General features: G+C 48.6%; 1 protein-coding gene across 1 annotated transcript; it reads left to right on the plus strand.

Annotated features, from left to right (window-relative positions):
* Positions 1-1,058: 1,058 nt before the first annotated feature.
* Positions 1,059-8,247, plus strand: LOC140716272 (prolactin-releasing peptide receptor-like). Its single transcript, XM_073028883.1, has 2 exons — positions 1,059-1,195; positions 7,189-8,247. Exon 2 carries the CDS (start codon positions 7,201-7,203, stop codon positions 8,245-8,247), a length of 1,047 nt encoding a protein of 348 aa, XP_072884984.1. The 5' UTR covers positions 1,059-1,195; positions 7,189-7,200.
* Positions 8,248-13,757: the final 5,510 nt, after the last annotated feature.

The following is a 13,757-nucleotide window of genomic DNA, read 5'->3' on the forward strand; positions in this document are numbered from 1 at the left end:
ATGCTTTCCATGAGTAATCAGCTGGGGACACTGACATTGTTCACACACAGAGGGCTTCAAAGGAAAGCGCAAAGTTCAAATTCAATTTTATTATCAAAATCCATATGTGTTTTATATATATACAACACTGAGGTTTATTTTCCTGCGGGCATACTCAGCAAATCTATAGAATAGTAACTGTAACAGGATCAATGAAAGATCAACCAGAGTGCAGAAGGCAACAAACTGTGCAAATGCAAATATAAATAAATGGCAATAAATAACGAGAATATGAGATAAAGAGTCCTTAAAGTGAGGTCATTGGTTGTGGGAACATCTCAATGGATGAGCAAGTGAGTGTAGTTAACCCCTTTTGTTCAAGAACCTGATGGTTGAGGGGTAGTAACTGTTCCTCAATCTGGTGGTGTGAGTCCTGAGGCTCTTGGACCTTCTAGCATGGCATGAGTGGTGGAGATCCCAAATGCTGGATGCTGATTTCCTGTGACAGGGATTCATGTAGATGTGCTCAGTGATGGGGAGTGCCTTACCCAAAATGGACTGGGCCGAATCCACTACCTCTGGTAGGATTTCCCATTCAAAGGGCTTGCCATTGAACTATTCCTGGGATATGAGTTTAGGGAGTTGGCCAAAGGTTAGAAGGATTACTTAGCATTAAAGGATGATAATTAGCAGAATATAACAAGAAACAATAGGGACCATGGACCCTATTATACCATGGGTCGGTATGACATTGTGGGACATCACTGAGTCGTGGCTGAAAGGAAACCATGGGTGGGAGTCTAACATCAAAGGATATACTTTGTATCAAAAGGCTAGGCAGGAAGGCATAGGCGGTGGTGTGGCTCTGTTGGTAAGAAATGGAATTACATCTTTAGAAAGAGGTGACACAGGGTCAGAGAATGTTGAATCTTTATGGGTGGAGTTAAGAAAAAGCAAGGTAAAAAAATCACCTTTCTGGCTCTCAGCTTCACCCCACCCGCTCCGGTCTTCTCCTATCATTTCGCATTTTCCCCTCCCCCTTCTACTTTCAAATCTCTTACTATCTTTCCTTTCAGCTAGTCCTGACGAAGGGTCTCGGACCGAAACGTCGACAGCGCTTCTCCCTATGGATGCTGCCTGGCCTGCTGTGTTCCACCAGAATTTTGTGTGTGTTGCTTGAATTTCCAGCATCTGCAGATTTCCTCGTGTTTGCAAGGTAAAAAAAATATATATATGGGAATCATATATAGGCCTCCAAATAGTAGCCAAGATGTGGGGTTGAGGTTGCAAAGGCAGCTGGGAAAAGGCATGTAATAAGGTTAATGACACAATTGTAATGGGGGACTTCAATATCAAGGGGAAATTATGGGCCAGTTAGCCTAACCTCAGTGGGGGGAAGTATGGAGAGTCTATTATTGAGGATGAGATTTCAAGGTACTTGGAAACTAATGATAAAGTGAGTCATGATAAAGTCAGCATGGTTTCTGTAAAGGGAAATATTGCCAGATAAATCTGATAGAACTCTTCAAGGAAGTAACAAGCAGGGTGAACAAAAGAGAGGCAGTGGATGTCATTTACTTGGATTTTCAGAAGACGTTTGATAATGTACCACATATGAGGCTGCTTAATAAGATAAATTGCCATGGTGTTACAGAAAAGATACTGGCATGGATAGAGAAATGGCTTACAGGCAGGAGGCAGTGAGTGGGAATGAAGGGGCACTTTTCTGGTTGGCTGCCAGTGACTAGTGGTGTTCCTCGGGGGTCAGTAATGATACTGCTACTTTTCACATTGTCAGTGATTTAGATAATGGAATTGATGGATTTGTGGCAAAGTTTGTGCATGATACGAAGATAAGTGGCAGGGTAGGTAGTGTTGAGGAAGCAATGTGATTGCAGCTGGACTTAGACAAATTGGAAGAATGGGCAAAGAAGTGGCAGATGGAATACAGTGTCAGGAAATGTATGGTAAAAGGAACAATAGTGCAGTCTATTATCCAAATGGGAAGAAGGTTCAAACATCAGGGGTACAGAGGGACTTGGGAGTCCTCGTGCAAGACTCCCGGAAGGTTAATTTACAGATTGAGTCTGTGGTAAAGAAGGCAAATGCAACATTGGCATTTATTTCAAGGGGAATAGAATACAAAAGTAAGGAGATAATGCTGAGCCTTTATGAAAAATTAGTCAGGCCACACAGAATATTGTCAACAGTTTTGGGCCCCATATCTCAGAAAGGGTATGTTGTCATTGAAGACAGTCCAGAGGAGGTTCACGAGGATAATTCCTGGAATGAAAGGGTTAACATATGAGGAGTATTTGGCAGCTTTGGGCCTGTACTCAATGGAATTTAGAAGAATGTGAGGTGATTGCATTGAAATCAACCAGATGTTGAAAGGTACACACGCAAAATGTTGGTGGAACACAGCAGGCCAGGCAGCATCTATAGGAAGAAGCGCTGTCAACGTTTTGGGCTGAGACCCTTCATCAGGACTAACTGAGAGAAGAGATAGTAAGAGATTTGGAAGTGGGAGGGGGAGGGAGAGATCCGAAATGATAGGAGAAGACTGGAGGGGGTGGGATGAAGCTAAGAGCTGGAAAGTTGATTGGCAAAAGGGATACAGAGCTGGAGAAGGGCAAGTATCATGGGAAGGGAGGCCTAGGGAGAAAAAAAGGGGTAGGGGAGCACCAGAGGGAGATGGAGAGCAGGCAAGGAGTGATTGGGAGAGGGGCAGAGAGAGAAAAAACAGAGACAGAAAAAAGGGGGAATAATAAATAAATAGATAGATAGATAAATAAATAAATAAATAAGAAGGGGAGGAGGGACATTCACAAAGGATCTCAGCACGAAACGCTGTATCCCTTTTGCTAATCAACTTTCCAGCTCTTAGCTTCAACCTACCCCCTCCAGTCTTCTATCATTTCAGATCTCCCCCCTCCCCCTCCCAATTCCATATCTCTTACTATCTCTTCTTTCAGTTAGTCCTGACAAAAGGTCTCGGCCCAAAACGTCCTATAGATGCTGCCTGGCCTGCTGCATTCCACCAGCATTTTGTGTCTGTTCCTTTCAACATCTGCTTGATTTCAATGAGATCACCCCACATTCTTCTAAGTCCTGACGAAGGTTCTCGGCCCGAAACGTTGACTTGCTCGTTTCAACGGATGCTGCCCGACCTGCTGAGTTCATCCAGCTTGTTTGCACCTGTTGATTTGACCACAGCATCTGCAGTGTACTTTGTGTTTAGAAGATTGGCTGACTGGTAGGAGGCAAAGAGTCGGAATAAAGGGGTGCTTTTCTAGTTGGCTGAAGGTGATTAGTGGTGTTCCACAGGGGTCAAAATCAGGACCACCTCTTCACATAATACGTCAACAATTTGCCTGACGGAATTGATGGCTCTACAGCCAAGTCTGCAGATGATAGGTGGAGGGGCAGGTAGTGTTGAGGAAGCAGGGAGCCTACAGAAGGACTTGGTCAGATTGAGTGAAGAAGTGGCAAATGGAATATAGTGTCAGGAGGTGTACGGTCACGCGCTTTGGCAGGAGGAATAAAGGCATAGACTATTTTCTAAATGGGCAGAAATTTCAAAAATCAGAGGTGCAAGTGGACAGGATTCCTGAGAGCTAAACTTGCAAGATGAGTCAGTAGTAAGGAAGGCAAATGCAGTATTAGCATTTATTTCAAGGACTAGAATGTAAGAACAAGGATGTGGGCAGTTTTGGGTCCCTTATCTGAGAAAAGATACACTGGCATAGGAGAGGGTCCAAAGGAGGTTCGTAAGAATGATTCTAGGATTGAAAAAGTTAATGTACGAGAAGCGTTTGATGGCTCTGGGTCTGTACTTGCTGGAGTTTAGAAGAATGAGGGATGTTCCCATTGAAACCTATCGAAATGTAAAAGGCCTAGACAGAAAAAATGTCAAGAGGATGTTTCCAATAGTGGGTAGGTCTCGGACCAGAGGGTACAGCCTCTGGGTAGAAGAGGAGGAATTTCTTTAGCAGTAGGGTGGTGAATCTGTGGAATTCATTGCCACAGACAAGCCGTGGGGGCCAAGTCATTGAGTATATTTAAAGCGGAGGTTAGAAAGATTCTTGATTAGTCAGGAGGTGAAAGGTTACAGAGAGAAAGCAGGGGAATGGGGTTGAGATGGATAATAAATCAGCCAGGATGGAATAGCAAGGCAGATTTGATGGGCCGAATGGCTTAATTCTGCTGTTGTGCCTCAGGGACATTCAGCCCATTCTGTACATTCTGGTTGAGTGAAACCTTCCAGCTCTAGGCCTGTAGCCCTCAATGAAAGTCTCAGTCTCCTCCACCCTCCCAGATAGTGGGTTCAGGCCCCACCACGCTCTGGAGTGAAAGAATTCCTCACCTTGCCCATCAATCTAAAGACTCTAGCTCCATAAAATGAATTGAATTGACTTGATTTCTTACATCCTTCACATACATGAGCAGTAAAAATCTTTGTTACTTCTCCATCTAAACGTGCAATGTGCAATCATAGTAATTTATAATAAATAGAACAGCCAATGTTACATAGAAGTACACTCAAATCAGCGGGAGTTCATCAGTCTGATGGCCTGGTGGAAGAAGCTGTCCCGGAGCCTGTTGGTCCTGGCTTTTATGCTGCGGTACCGTTTCACGGATGGTAGCTATGGTTGGGGTTACTCGGGTCCCCAGAGATTCTACAGGCCCTTTTTACACACCTGACTTTGTAAATGTCCTGAGTCCATGGGAAGTTCACAACTACAGATGCACTGGGCTGTCCGCACCACTCTCTGCAGGGCCTGCAATTAAGGGAGGTACAGTTCCCATACCAGGCAGTGATGCTCTCAGTTGTGCCCCTGTAGAAAGTTCTTGGGATTTGGGGTCGCATACCAAACCTCTTCAGCCATCTGAGGTGTAAGAGGCGCTGTTGTGCCTTTCTCACCACACAGCTGGTGTGTACAGACCACGTGAGATCAGTGATGTGGATGCCAAGGAACTTAAAGCTGTTCACTCTCTCAACCCCAGATCCATTGATGTCTACAGGGGCTAGCCTGCCTCCATTCCTCCTGTAGTCCACAGCCAGCTCCTTTGTTTTTGTGACATTGAGGGGGAGGTTGATTTCTTGACACCACTGTGTCAGGGTGTGACAGTGTAGAGATGACCTCTCTGATTTTTGAGCCCTCTGCTGAGGGAAACAGAGTCTTCCTCGCTATCATCTCCCTCGGGGTCTCTGTTCCATAAGACAATGAGGCACAGCAGTGGAATTGGACCATTCGGACAATGGAGTCTAATCCGTCATTCAATCATGGCCGAGTTATTTTCCATCTCAAACCATTCTGCATCCTAACCTCATTGAGGAACTCATCAACCTCTGCGTTAAATATACTCAATAACTTGGCCTCCGCAACCAGACGTGGCAACAAATTCAACCGAATCTCTTCCCTCCTGCTTGTCTCTGTTCTGAATTGATGTTTTCCCATTCCTTCTGGCCCTGGACCCCCCCCCCACCCCCCGAAAGGAAACACCCTCTCCACATCCACTCTCTCTAGCCCTTCCAATATTTGGTAAATTTCAGGGCGATCCCCGCTCATTCTCTAGACTCCAGCGAGTACAGGCCCCGGCACCATCGGGTGCTACTCTTTCCGTACATTAACCCTTTCATTCCCGGGATCATCCTCGTGAACCTCTCTGGGCTCATTCCAAAGCCAGCATATCCTTTCTCGGACACGGAGCCCAAAACGGATCACGATACTCCAAATTCGGTCTGACCAATGCCTTATAAAACCTCAGCATTGTATCCTTGCTTGTACAGACTAATTTTCCTTCCTTATATAATGCCCTGGTGAAGGTTTTACAGCTGATGTTGCAGGGCATTTGACGTAACGGGCTTTTCTGTAGAAGCAGTGTGTTCTCCTGACAGTGCTTGGGTTACCGTTGACGATAAGGGATGCTAAGGGATGTGCGTCATCCAGTCAGGAGAGTGGATTGGGAGAATGCTGGGGGAGCAGTTTTCGTGACAAGCACTGAAATGGGTCGAGGTCTTTTTCGGCGGGAGACGGAGAGGGAAGGCACTCAAAAGAGCTGGCTGCAGGATTCCATCCGGCAGGAACGTGAAATCCAATGGAGTCCAAGAGGGGAACTTTTACCAGGAAGCAGTGAATAGGAGTTGCTGTGGTGTGTACATCAAAAACGATGGCTTCTGGAAGATTTGAGCTCCACTGTGACTATTTAAGTATAATTGGCCCTTCTTGTATTTTTTTCTTTCCTTTAATAACTATTTGCTTAACAATCCTAATTATACTTTCTTTGTAACTGTATTCAGCGTACAATCTGTTATCTCTTGCAGACGGGGAATTGCCGGGGCCAGTAAATCACGCGGCATTCACACACACCAGGGTTTGGGCGGGTGAGTCATCCCAACCCCCACGGGTTTGCCGGGACCAGAGTCACACACACCATGAAGCCCTGAGAAACAGTCCAGCGGCTGTTAGTGAGCGGCTAACCGGCCGCGTTTCCAGAGACGCCCAGTAAAAAGGGGTTTAGCTTACTACCGAATCAATCTGCAAGTTGACCTCTAGGGAATCCTGCACTTGGAGTCTCAAGCCCCTTTGCAACTCCAATTTCTGAATTTGCGCCCCATTTAGAAAACAGTCCATGTCTTTATTCCTTCTACCAAAGTGATTGACCACACACTCCCCTACACTATATTCCATCTGCCACTTCCTTGCCTGTTCTCTTAATCTGGCCAAGTCCTTCTGCAGACTCTCTATTGCCTCAACAGCACCTGCCCCTCCACCTATTTTTGCCCCATCGGACAGTCCACACCTTCTCTGTCCTTTCCTGGTGACAATTTTTGAGCCCATTTGTTTGAATCTCCAGTGATATGGAGATTTCCTCCTGAGATATGGTGACCAGCCCTGTGTGGGCAGGGCTCATACTGGACCCCCACTGAGAAGGGTGGTGGGGAAGGGGGCTAATCTCACTCCTTATTCATCAGTTTATGAGCCGTCCCATTGATCTTCCAGAGCAACCATGGTCCAAATGGTTCTCCATCCTCATAGAGTCACACAGCACAGAAACAGGCCCCTTCGGCCCACTATCTCCATGCTGACCCGTCTATTACTGATTCCATTTAGGCTACACTCGACCCGGGACCGGCTCTGGCTTGAGTGTTTCTCCAACCTCTTTCCAATTCTCTAGTCACTGAGTGTTGGGCTTTGTTGACAGGGCGGACGGCCGATGAACCGGGAGACGATGGAGGAGGAGAGCGCGGCCAACGGCAGCGTGGCCAACGGCAGCTGGCCGGTGACCTTCCCCGGGACGGACCTGCTGCAGCGGTACAAGCCCTTCTTCATCCTGCTCTACGGCGCGCTGGTGGCCGTGGCCTGCGTGGGCAACGCCTTCCTGATCGGCTGCATCGCGGCGGACAAGAAGCTCCACAACGCCACCAACTTCTTCATCGGCAACCTGTCGGCCGCCGACCTGCTGATGTGCCTGTGCTGCGTGCCCCTCACCCTGTCCTACGCCTTCGAGCCGCGGGGCTGGCTCTTCGGCGGCCTCATGTGCCACCTCACCTCGCTGCTGCAGTCCGCCACCGTCTACGTGTCGGTGCTGTCGCTGACGGCCATCGCGGTGGACCGCTACATGCTGGTGGCGCACCCCATCCGCCGGCGGATCGGGCTCGGCGCCTGCGGCACCGCCGTGGCCGGCATCTGGCTGCTGTCGCTGGCCCTGGCCGCGCCGGCCGCCGCCCACGTCCGCTACCTGGAGCTGCGGCGGGCGGGCAGCGACGTGAACGTGTGCGAGGAGTTCTGGCGGGGCATGGAGCGGGAGCGGCTCGCCTACTCCTGCCTGGTGATGCTGGGCTCGTACGTGGTGCCCCTCGCCGCCGTCACCACCTCCTACTGGGCGATCAGCGTGCGCCTGCGGCGGAGCGGCGTGCCCGAGGCCGGCCGCCAGAACCAGGCGGCGTGGAACCGAAAGAGGCGGAGGGTCTTCGTGCTGCTGGCGGCGTCGGCGGCCACCTTCGCCGCCTGCTGGCTGCCCCTGCAGACCCTGAACCTGGTGCGCGACCTGGACGCCGACTTCCAGATCCTCGACGTGCGCTACCTCAACGTGGCGCAGGTCTCCTGCCACTGGCTGGCCATGAGCTCCTCCTGCTACAACCCCTTCATCTACGCCTCGCTCCACCGCAAGTGCCGGCTGCGGTTCCGCGACCGCCTCCGGCGCTGCCGCTGGCAGGGCAGGGCGCCGCCGGCCTCCCGCTCGACAAGCCTGGTGCACTGAGTCCCCGGCACCGGTCTCGGCCGGGCTCGCAGCCCCTGGTCGCAGTCGTGGTTTTGTCCCCATTCCTGCCCCGTGGCGAGGTGCCCCTCAAAGTGGAGGAGGCGGGGAGGGTGCGCAAAAACAGCTTCATTCCAGACCTTTAGACAGGGCCAGGGGGTTCAAGGAATTTAATGCCCTGTTGACCTGATTGACATTAGGACACCCCTGGACTAAACACCAGAGATTCTGCAAATGCCGGAAATCCAAAGCGACACACACACACACAAAATGCTGGAGAAACTCAGCAAGCCAGGCAGCCTCTGTGGAGAGGAATAAGCAGCCCAGCTGGGCTGTTTTATCACCTTCCATCAAAAATCTTTTGATTTTTAATGAGTTAGGGGAGCTTATTTATTAATTAACAATACAGTGCATAATGGGCTCTCCCAGCCCTTTGAGGCACACCTCGCCTGACAAACCCAATTAACCCTATCCTAATGATTGAACAATTCACAATGGCCAACCACCCTCCCCGGTATGCGTTTGGACTGTCGTGCCCAGGGGAAACCCACACATTCCACGAGGAAGACATACAGAAACTCCTTTACAGAATGGCGCCAGAATTGAACTCTGAACTCTGGGACATCCTAAGCTATAATACCATCCTGCTAACCACTATGCTACCGTGGCATCTAAGGTTTTTCTCTTATTCGTTATAAGTAATATAATCAACTCACGCTGCTCTTCCCGAACCTGCTCCCAGCTTCACAGGTCCAGGTGGCCCTCTACTCTGGGTTGCTCCGTCAACAAGTTGGATTGGATTGGGTTACTGTCATCACGTGTCCCAAGTTCTGTTTCTGTCAGAACGTTCAGATGAGGCCCAAGTGCAGAGAGGGAGACACTGAAGCAGGTCAACAGTTTATTGACTTTAACAAGAACTGTCGCAGAACTTATTGACAAAGAAATAAGTTGGCTAGGCCAACTGGGCTGTTAACTAAAACTCTCAAACTGAAAGTTAACGCCAAAACTGAAGCTGGAAACGATAATTAAGTACCAAACGAATACGACTCCTTTACAGTGTCTGTCGAGGACGAGCGTCAGCAGGAAGCATAAATGTTGCTTTGCTCTTGGTCAAGTGTCGACAGGACTGGAATGAAAAGAAGGGAGATAAATACTACCAAAATGAAACAATAATTAGCTGGAATGTGCATACTCATGAGCACCATTGCCGAATCTATTGCACAGCCCGCCTGCGTGAGCGCATAGACCCTAAAGCAGAGGCCGTTTATGTGACGGTTTCGTAAATGATCCAAACAGACCATGACATGCTTCAGTCCACTGAGGTAATAAAAAGACAATTACAGTGACTGGGAAAGCATAGTGCAAAGGGATAAAAGTACAAAGTCAGGGTGCAACGTGATTGAGTGAAACATCAGGGTATGAAAGCAATTTATTGATCTGACACATACAAAGTGCTGGAGGAATTCAACAGGTCAGGCAGCATCTATAGAGAGGAATAAACAGTCGACATTTCAGATAAGAAGGGTCTCGACCCACAAGGTCAACTGTTTATTCATTTCCATTGATGTTGGCTGGCTTGCTGTGTTCCTCGGCATTTTGTGCCTGCTGCTCTGGATTTCCAACATCTGCAGAATCTCATCTTTATTATTGAATTGACTGAGCTATCGTGCTGTAGTTTGGATTCCTGCCTCTTGATCAACAGGCTCAGGTCTGAATACCTTAACTGACAAATACCACTGCCCAATTTATTGACCCAGACTTCCCTCAGCTCCTCAAGGAGATCAGGGGAGACTGGATCAATAAATTGGGCAATGGTGGCTTATCGGTTATAACATTCAGATCCAGGACTGGAAGTGTAAATGTCCAGAAAGATATTCAGATCCAATATGCTATTCAGATCCAGGACTGTAAGTATAAATGTCCAGTGCCGAATTTTGATTTCCTACTTTCTTTGAACATCCTGATTCAGATCTGGTTCTCAGACAAAGGACATGCAGAGGAACTTCTTAACCCAGGAGGGCTCTCACAACATTGAGGGGGCAGTGAACAACTGAATCCCCAAGTTATATGGACCAAGAGCTGATACATGGGACTAGACTTGGAATGTGTCTCTTGGGACGTGCAACAAAATTTTTACTTAGCCTAACATCCAGAAGATGGTGCCATGCAAAACTGCATCAAAGTAGTGAAAAGAGAACAGAATACTTAATATATCGTCACAGTTATAGAGTGGTTGGCGTGAACGCTTTCATCATGATGTTTGGGGGAGGAAGCATCTGAGAGAAGAACAGCCAGTCATGCGATTGGCCAGCAGGTACGTCAATTCCTGCCACCACCAATGGTGGGAGCTCCGAGGCAGGGACTTAAGGCTTGGATGTCATTTGATCCAATCAGGAGTGATCCTGCCCCTCTCTGCATTGAATTGATGTCTGAGGTAACCTGTGTTCAGCACTCACCCCTGGACCATTGCATAAGACAGCTCTACAGGGGCTCCTGATCCAGGAGACAGAGGAGTCGAAAACCCATTCATCTGACCCCAGGGAACTGTCATTTTGGGTATAGGTCTGATTGTTAATTATTGTCCAAGGCTGATGAACTTGTATGTCAGCGGTACATGAGCTACTCAAGAGCCAGCCTGGGATCTATGAAGCCAGTCAGGAGAGCAGCGGAGAACTTTGAAGGTGAAATGGTGAACCCATCAGGTCCCCAGTTGGGATAATTTTGTCAATGGGTCCAACATGGAGAGAGAAGAGGTCATGGGGAAGAAAGTGGGAGCATGAGATTAATGGAATTGCCTCAAAACTTTGATGGCCCAAATGGCCTCCCATGTTGGAAGGAAATGTGAAATAATACGCAAAGCTGGTGCACTTTTTCCTCAATGTGAACTGTAGGACAAATGCTTATTGTGTGGTTATGTGTATCTGAATGTTTCTTCCCAAATAACACACACGAGATGCTGGAGGAACTCAGCAGGCCTGTCAGCATCTGTGGAGAGAAATAACGAGCCAGTGCTTTGGGCCAGGACCTGATGAAGGGTCTCTGCCTGAAACACTGGCTCTTCATTCCTCTCCATGCTGAGCTTCCCCCCAGCATTTTCAGTGCGTCACTCTGGAATTCCAGCATCTGTCGAATCCCTTGCGTTTATGTCCGTTCCCAAGTGATGCTGAATATTGTGCGTAGAGTATTCGCCCTGTGCACTTTCACCGTAGGCTCGGGGAGCAGGGAAGAGAAGCCCAGTCAGGATCCTGTAGCGGAGGAACAGAGGGGCCTGCAAAGCTGGCCAGCCCAAGTGGGGCACCCAGCCTCTGGCTAAAAACCTGCTGCCGTCTCTCCCAGCATTTCCAACTCCTCTGGGACTGACCTTCGAGACCTTGCTAGGACACGAGGGCCCGAGTTATAGGGAGAGGTTAGACAGGTTAGGATTTTATTCCTCGGAGCATAGGAAACAGGAACCTATATTTTCCCTCTCTAAGAGGTTTTATACACCTGTATAAAATCGCAAGGAGCAGTATTTACGAAACACACCCATTTTTTTCCCCATGGAAGAGGATTCAAAAGCATGAAGGTACAGGATTAAGGTGAGAGTGGAAAGATTTAAGCACCTGAGCTTCACCCAGAGGACGGTCCATAGATGGAGCGAGCTGCCAGGAGACGTGGTTGAGGCAGGTACAATAACAAGATCTAAAAGACCCCTGGTCAGGTACGGAAATAGGAAAGCTTACCTTACCGCTGGCATTTAGAGCAGCAATGAAAGTTCTCCATCTTTATCAGTGCTCGGGACTTTCTTCATCATGTCAGTAGCTTCCTCTCGGTTTTCACTACTAACGGTCATCTCAAGAAATACAGTCACACTCGGATGCAGGAGGATTCTTCATTGCTTCGTCTGACCAGTCAGGGTTGTTGGCCCTGAGCTAAATCCCTGAACCTGGGGGACCGGTTCAGGGACACTCTGAGTCTGGTCCTTACCCTTTGACCTGTGTGACATGGCTGACCCTACAAGCCAAAGCGTCAAGCCCTGACTCCAGCCAACATTGAAGCACGCAAGACTCCAAACCATGACAAGGTTGTGGTCCATTTGGAGGATGGATGGGAAAGACTAAGACGAATATGAGTCAAATGGAACTACTTTAGATTGATTCTAGGTCAGTGCAGATGAGTTGGGCCAACTGTCCTGATTCCAAGTTGAATTCATGTACAACCTTATGTCTGCATGACTTGGACCCATCCCAGGATAAATCTGAAAGTCACCTTTCATCTGCAAAAATCACAGTACATCAAACGCAATTTGTCTTCCATCTTCCCTGGAATGTTTCATTCCTGGCTCATAAGCACATTGGAGTCCGTGTGGAAGATGCTGTTGATAGCCGCCGGACTCTGTGATTGGCCAGCCAATATGTCAATCCCTGTCATAACCAATGGTGGGAGCTTGGAGGTGGGGTGGAGAGTGTTGGCGTGTCATGTGATGCACTCCCCGCCGACCAAGGTTGGGTCAGATGCCACATTAGTATTGGCTCTGATGATCATTCTGAAGGCTGGGGGGATGTTGGGGAGGGGGTCACGTATCCCATCCTGATGCACGGCTTCAGCCCGGAATTGTCGATGATTCCTTTCCTGCCACAGATGCTGCTCAACCTGCTGAGTACCTCCAGCAGACTGTTGGTCCTCCATGTGGCCTGACCTGGTGCCTGGTGTGTAGGTACAAGAGGGGTAAGGTATCAGGATATACCTCTGGATCACAGACACTACTCACTGCAACCTTCATCAGGACCAGAGGCCAGCATAAGAAAGATATGGATGTGGGGGTACAAGCTGGCAGGTGATAGGTGAAACCAGGTGAGGTCAAAGGTGGTGGGCTGAAGTAAGAAACTGGGAGGTGATAGGTGGAAGAGGTAAAGGGCTGAAGAAGAATGAATCTAATAGGAGAGGAGAGTGGACCATGGGAGAAAGGGAAGGAGGAGGAGAGGCACCAGATGACGGTCAGGTGAGAAGGTAACCAGGAAACAGAATGGGAGAAGAGACAAGGGCTAATTACAGGGATTCTGCCTTCTGCCCCCTTCCTTCCCAGTCCTGATGAAGGGTCTCAGCCTGAAACGTCAACTGTTTATTCCCCTCCGTGGATGCCACCTGACCTGCTGAGTTCCTCCAGCGTTTTGTGTGTTCTGCTCAAGATTTACAGCATCTGCAGAACCTCTTGTGTTTGTGGCTCTCTGACCAATTTTTCCCAACCTGCCTTAATACACAGCACCGAGCAAACTATTTCCTGCTAACTTTCCATCAAAGGACATTTATACTTGTCAGAGTCGACTTAATTATAATCCATTTGTTTACTTATCAAACTTTGTGTTCCCACTTATCACCTTCCGGCATCCTTGGTGTTGGTTTATTATTGTCCCATGTACCGAGACACAGTGAAAAGCTCCATCTTCCAACTCCACCACTCCTGCTCCCCTCCCTGGCTCAATCTGCCACTCATCGTTCAGCACTCCCTTCCCCAACCTCCTGCCTCCCCCACC

The sequence above is a fragment of the Hemitrygon akajei genome, chromosome 25 (assembly GCF_048418815.1).
Source record: "Hemitrygon akajei chromosome 25, sHemAka1.3, whole genome shotgun sequence".
Classification (NCBI taxonomy): Eukaryota; Metazoa; Chordata; class Chondrichthyes; order Myliobatiformes; family Dasyatidae; genus Hemitrygon; species Hemitrygon akajei.